The sequence below is a fragment of the Sceloporus occidentalis genome, unplaced genomic scaffold (assembly GCF_023333645.1).
Source record: "Sceloporus occidentalis isolate IW3139 unplaced genomic scaffold, rSceOcc1.0.p SCAF_4, whole genome shotgun sequence".
Lineage (NCBI taxonomy): Eukaryota > Metazoa > Chordata > Lepidosauria > Squamata > Phrynosomatidae > Sceloporus > Sceloporus occidentalis.
The window spans coordinates 198,165,680-198,171,679 of NW_028316984.1; the positions used below are offsets into that span (position 1 = coordinate 198,165,680).

Genomic DNA, 6,000 nt, shown 5'->3' on the forward strand with positions numbered 1-6,000 from the left:
TCCCAATGGATCGAAGTGGGATTACAAGCATAAAACCACAATAACATCTAGATTACAATAAAATATCATCATTTAAAAATACAATTTCAGGACAATAAAAACATTAACTAACATGCAGTATTATAGCCAAAAGTAGGATTTTCTTTAGGTTCTTTATAGAAGATCGGGTGGGAAAGCCCACCAGAAGAAATCCGTCTCTAGTGCCTTCTTAAAGGCATCTAAGGTGGTAATAAGATGGATCTCTTCCGGCAAGTTATTCCATAACTTAGGGGCTATAGCTGTATACGCTCTGTGGAAAGTTGTTGTTAATGTGATCTTTGGGTATTCTAATAAATTCTTCCTAGATTGTGTAGGAAGAGGCGTTCCCTCAAGTAACTCAGGTCCAAGCCAACACTTTGTATTGCACTCGGAATACAAATTGTTGTAGGGGGTCACCGACTACCCCCTTCACCCACTCAGACAGTCCCCTTCTGGCCTGTGTAAGGAGGCAAGAAGGGCAAAGATCTAGTTCACATATGTGGCTCTCTCCTCTCCAAGGATCCTGTCCACATCCTCAGGCTGCACAAATTGAAAGGTACCCAAGAACATTAGTCAAGCAGGAACCAAGGTTACATCCACTGGAACTATATCAAATACAGCATCCAAGTCAAGAGCAGATCTGAGCAATGTTATCTGCAAAGTGTCCTGCAAATTCTTCAGGATGGGCTGTTCAGTGGCCTGTATTTTTTTGCTTAAGGAGCAATATGCAATAACTCCCTGACTGTTCAAAACAGCTCTGCTGGACAGCTCCTTGCAGATGCAATGGTTGCAATAAAGAACACAGTCAGCCCTCCACATTTGCAGCTTTGGCTTTTGCGGATTTGACATATGTTCTGCCAGAAGTTGATGATACAGTTGCGCTGGAGGACCTAGAACACTGGTTTCCAAACTCTGGTCTTCCAGATGTTTTGGACTTCAGCTCCCAGAAGCCTCAGCCAGTTTGGCCAATGGTCAGGGATTCTGAGAGCCAAAGTCCAAAATATCTGGAGAAACACAGTATGGGAACCACTGACCTAGAGATTACTTGAGAAAACACTTCTCTAGGCATGATTCTATGGTCAGCTTCTGGCAGATGTTGAACAGAGTTGCGCTGGAGAATGTTGAGATTCCTACAGAGATGTTCTCTCAAGTAAAACAAATTGTGGGTTTTTTTATTTGTGATTTTTCCACTTTCACAGGGGTCCTGTGCCCCTAACCCCAGTGAATGTGGAGGGCCCACTGTAATTTCTTTGCTGCCCACACTGCCAAGGAGTAGGCCTTCAAACAGACTCTAGTTCATTGCAGGCTGGTAGACAGAGTTCAACCTGGGCCAAGGAGACTTGGGTCCAGATACCCACTCAGCCATAATGTTCCCTGGGTTGATACTTGAAAAGGCATTGTTGTTCAGCCAGGACTGTTGTGAAGACAGAATGGAATTATCACCAGCCCCACCATGAATACTGATCTTGACTCCTTGGGAAAAAGCGTAAGATAAAATACATGGAAACTGATTCTAGTGAGAGAGTGGTAAGAGTCAGAGAAGGAACCAACAGACCAGACCCACACAACTTTGGATCTACAAAACCAAATGCAAGCAATTAGTAGAAACTAATTCTAGCAAGAGGACACCCTCCAAAAGTCCCAGTTTGTCAGAGACAGTCCCACTGAGGCTGCTGCCACACTGAAGAATTAATGCAGTTTGATACTACTTTAACTGTCATGGCTCCATCCTATGGAATCCTGGGGGTTGTAGTCTGCTATGGTACCAGATCTTGCTGACAGGGAAGGCTAAATATGTGACAAAACTACAAATCCCATAATTCCATAGTATGGAACCATGGCAGTTAAAGCAGTGTCAAAATGCATTAATTCTACAGTGTAGATGCAGCTTTTGTTATACTGCCTTTTCACCTGCTTTCACAATGTCCCAGTTTCTCTCTCCTTCTCCCATTTCCCCCCTTTCTCCTGAGCTTACTTCAATTGCTGTAAACTGAGGCCAAAGTGCCAAAGGAGTTTCTCATCCATGAACTCAGCACAGGATGGTGGAAGAGGAGAGGAATCTTGCCCTTCCCAGTAGGCTCAGGTAAAAGCAAATTGCTGCATCCTCAATTTGTGTTTTTTCCTCAGTATCAACTTTTGCCATCTTGACTGGAGTTGCTTGGCCACATGTATCCTAGTTTTCATCTGTGAAATGTTGGAGGGTATGGAAGAGAAGGTGCTCAAAATCAGAGGAGGAAGCTAGTGGGCAGCCCACACAAATTTGGATCCCCAAAACCACGTGCAACCCTTTGGGCAGGGACTTTAAAAACACCTCTACTTTCCCATTGTCCTGGAAAAATAGATGAGTAATTGGTAGGCTGACCATATTTCCTTGAGACAAAAATGGAACATTGGGATGCCAGAAACAGGACGGAGTTATGCAATATTCCGGTATTCATGAAAAAGTAAGATGATCACAAAAGTTTTATTACATGAATGTATTGTGCTAACAATTATTCTTCAGTGATAGAACTCATGCAAAAATTCTGGTAGACGTAGAGGGGAACTGTATTTAACCACAATCGTAACATGAATATTTCTCCGACGAAATAATCCTACGCAGCAAGTTTTGACCTTTCAACACCTTATCATAAAACTTCTCACACTCCATGACACCATTTTCTTTCAGTAGTTGCAAACACTTCACTTTTTCTGTACTCTAAATTGCTTACAAGATTTTCAATGCTGATGGCTACTTTGTTAGCGGAAATATTATCTTTTTCAATGAAACTAATGTAGGTTTGGAAAGTGGACACTTGATCTCTCGCAAATTTGTTTTATATAATTTGTTTTTATTTAACTTTTACTTGTATTTGTTTTAACTTTTTGGCTAATTTTATACTAGTTTTTAGGTGTGATCATTTTTTTTATCCTTGTATGTATTTGGACATTCTAACATTTAGATTTTGTAGCATGTATTTTGTACTTTGTCTTCTATTGACACGGTCAGCTGACTAACCAATAAAGTTTGTTGTTGTTGAAAACCACAATTTCAAACAGGGATCTTCAACCACAACATAACAGGGCGTTTTTCTTGAAAACGGGGCAAAATTGATCTTTATATTAAAACGATGGAACAGTATGGAGATATGGGGGAAAACTGTACTGTCCCATTTAAAACGGTGTGTATGGTCAGCCTACTAATTGGGTATATTTGGGTTGGCCGTCACAACTTGAACTGATGGCATTGTGTTGACGCTGAACCTGCGACAACTCCACCCCGGGCAGAGCTACTGCACTGATGACATCAGAGATGAGGTGGGCACAGGTGTAAAACATTTTTAAAGAGAGAAAAACTCCGGTTATGTGAGCACCAACCCTTCAGCTTCCATCCTTCCAAAACATCTGATGATCCTTCTGCTGCAGGTGGAACGGCACCAAGCAGTAAGCAATGTAAAATACTTCACTTTAGGTGGAAATTGGCAACTAAACAGATAAGCCTCCATCATCCATCATCAAAATCATCACTGTCAACATAATTATATTTATTTTTGCCCTGCTTTCCCCCCAAAATTGGGACTCTCCTGTTTGTTTAAAAACTAAAGCCAATTCCTTATTGCAAGATGTTGCAACCACAAATAACGTGCGCCTTGCATTATGTATCGTGCCATAGAATGCTGCCGTCTCCTTTTTTTCAAGTTTTCAACAAACCCAGCATCTCTGCACAAACAAACAAATGGCAAATAGTGACAACTTTTCCTTTTCGCCTTCCTTTCCCCCACTAATCAGTATCCCAGGGCCTTTTGGAATATAATTTTAAATCAACCCATGGGGTTTCTTCCAAAGAATAGTACAACAGCAAAATACAAAACCCCTCCTTAAAAAAAAGTCCTCATTTTGCTTTTGCAGGGTCTTCTGCCAACCATTTCATCTTGGCATTCCACCAGACCGCTGACCCGGGAAAGGAGGGAGAGAGCTGAGAGAAATGAATGAATTGAAAGCCATGAATTGAAGGAAATTTGATCTTTTCACCAGAAAGTGGGGTGGGGGAGACGGTGGAGGGAGGAGAGCGACAAATCCCTGAACAAAAGGCAGACAGAATAGGCAGCACTGGGCAAGGGCACAAAGAAAGCACAAAGGAAAGCTCAGCAGTAGCAAGCCACCGTCTCTGTTTTTGTAGGATTCAGTGCTGGTGAGGAGTGGGGGTTGAGAGACTTCTTCATCACCCAGCAAGGCCTATTTGCCTCCCCAGCTTTCCACCCTCATCCCCGAAACAGGCCAAGGGTAGCCTTCATCCTTGGGCCCCTAGTAGAAATTGGGCACATACAAAAAAGACTTGAGATAAGTCTCTGCGGACAAGTTCTCCCCTGGCCTTAAGATCCTGGGTTTCTTTCATCTGCTACCAAAACAAAACAAAGAAAACAGCCAAGAGGTTTTGATCCAGCCTCACCTGAGTGCCCACCATTCTTTTAGCTGGGTAGCATCCTTAGGGTACCCAAGAGGAAGAGATCTTTGCCACTGGTCCTCCTCAGCATCCTGCTCTTACAGATGCTCTGCTGCTGCCTTCATGGCCAGGAGAAATTAGGAGGAGAAAAGAAAGGGAGGGATGGAGAGAAGGAGGGAGCTTGGATGCTTTTCATATTCATAAGACCCTCCTCCCCTGGCTTGCAGATTGGGCAGAGGCAGTAGCACGATACACCCACCTATCCACCCAGCCTTCTCAGAACCTCCTTCGCCAGCCCACCAATGTTAGCCCCTGCTCTGTGCCCAATGGAGCTGTTGGAATGAGAGGGTAATGGGACACATAGACAGACACAGGATAGCTATTTTCTCCGGTGGAATAATGAATGTTAATAATAAGCCTTTGCATGGCACGGTCGAGTGTGCAAAGCTTTCCACTCACAATGCAAAAAAAGCCATGCAACACAGTAGCAGGGTACATGGTTTGCATTGCAGATGGGACATGGTCTCAGCACAGATGGGATACAGCCACCTTCCTGAAGCTAAGCAGCATCAGGGCAGGGTAGTGTTTAGATGGGAAACTGCAACCTGCAAATCAAATGATGGAATTTATTTATTTAATATGCCAGCTTTTTCCCAGAGTGGGATCCAAGGTGGTTCACAGAAGGAAATCAATTAAAATTGACCAGTAAAAGCAATTAAAATAGCAACAACTATATCAAATTCCATTTGGCCCTCCATCTCTATCGATCCAATCATCCACAGATTCAACCATCCATGGCCTGAAAAAGTACAAAAAGATATAATCCCCCTCCTCCCCCAAAAAAACCCACCTTTGCTTTTGCTGTTTTATATAAGGGACACAATTTCACAACACCATTGTATGTAATGGGACTTGAGCATCCACAGATTTTGGTATCCATGTGTTATCCAAAATGCTAGGGTCTCAGGCATCCACAATTAATATTCAATAGGGGAATTTTATTAGCTCAGTTAAATCAGCTGAGGGGGCTTGGGCAACTCAAACCAGCGATCAAGCCTATGTATACCATTTCCAAGAAACAGAACACAGGTTCCAAAATAGTTTTATTTACAAGTCAAAGGTAATCATCATCCTCGCAAAGACACTCATGCACATGTTCAGGACTACGAAACTAAAGGTAGTAGCCTACAGCAATTTAAGGAGTTGCAGTGGGAAATACTGTACCGCTTCCAGAGGTGGGTGTCCAATTGGGGGATACTGGGAAGAGAGATGGCACAGCAAGCTGCCTGGGGATCATGACATGGCAGCAATGCTGAGGAGTCGAGTGAGATATAGACTGTGTATTTGTCTCACCTCAAGCGAGACCGAATTGTGTGTCTAAGCAGACATATTTATAGGGTAAAACCTGTCCTGGGGTAGAATTTAGGATTAAAGCGTAGTTTCCAGGAGAGAAGAATGAGAAGAGAAGTTGTGAATGGCTGGACCATCAGTGAAAATATCTGTGGACAAAGAGAGAAATGTTCTTGGATTTCTGTTCACTTGCAAGCACAAGGTCTATC

At 42.9% G+C, this 6,000-nt stretch overlaps 1 protein-coding gene across 2 annotated transcripts in view; it reads right to left on the bottom strand.

The window, feature by feature from the left end:
- Window positions 1-4,567, bottom strand: part of ARMH4 (armadillo like helical domain containing 4) — a 55,711-nt gene extending 51,144 nt beyond the window's left edge. For both annotated transcript variants that reach the window (XM_089522843.1, XM_089522842.1), the window contains exon 1: window positions 4,448-4,567. In XM_089522843.1, coding sequence (XP_089378969.1) covers window positions 4,448-4,462 — 15 coding nt within the window. In that variant the 5' untranslated portion in view covers window positions 4,463-4,567. The remainder of the gene's footprint in view (window positions 1-4,447) is intronic.
- Between the last annotated feature and the right edge of the window lie 1,433 nt (window positions 4,568-6,000).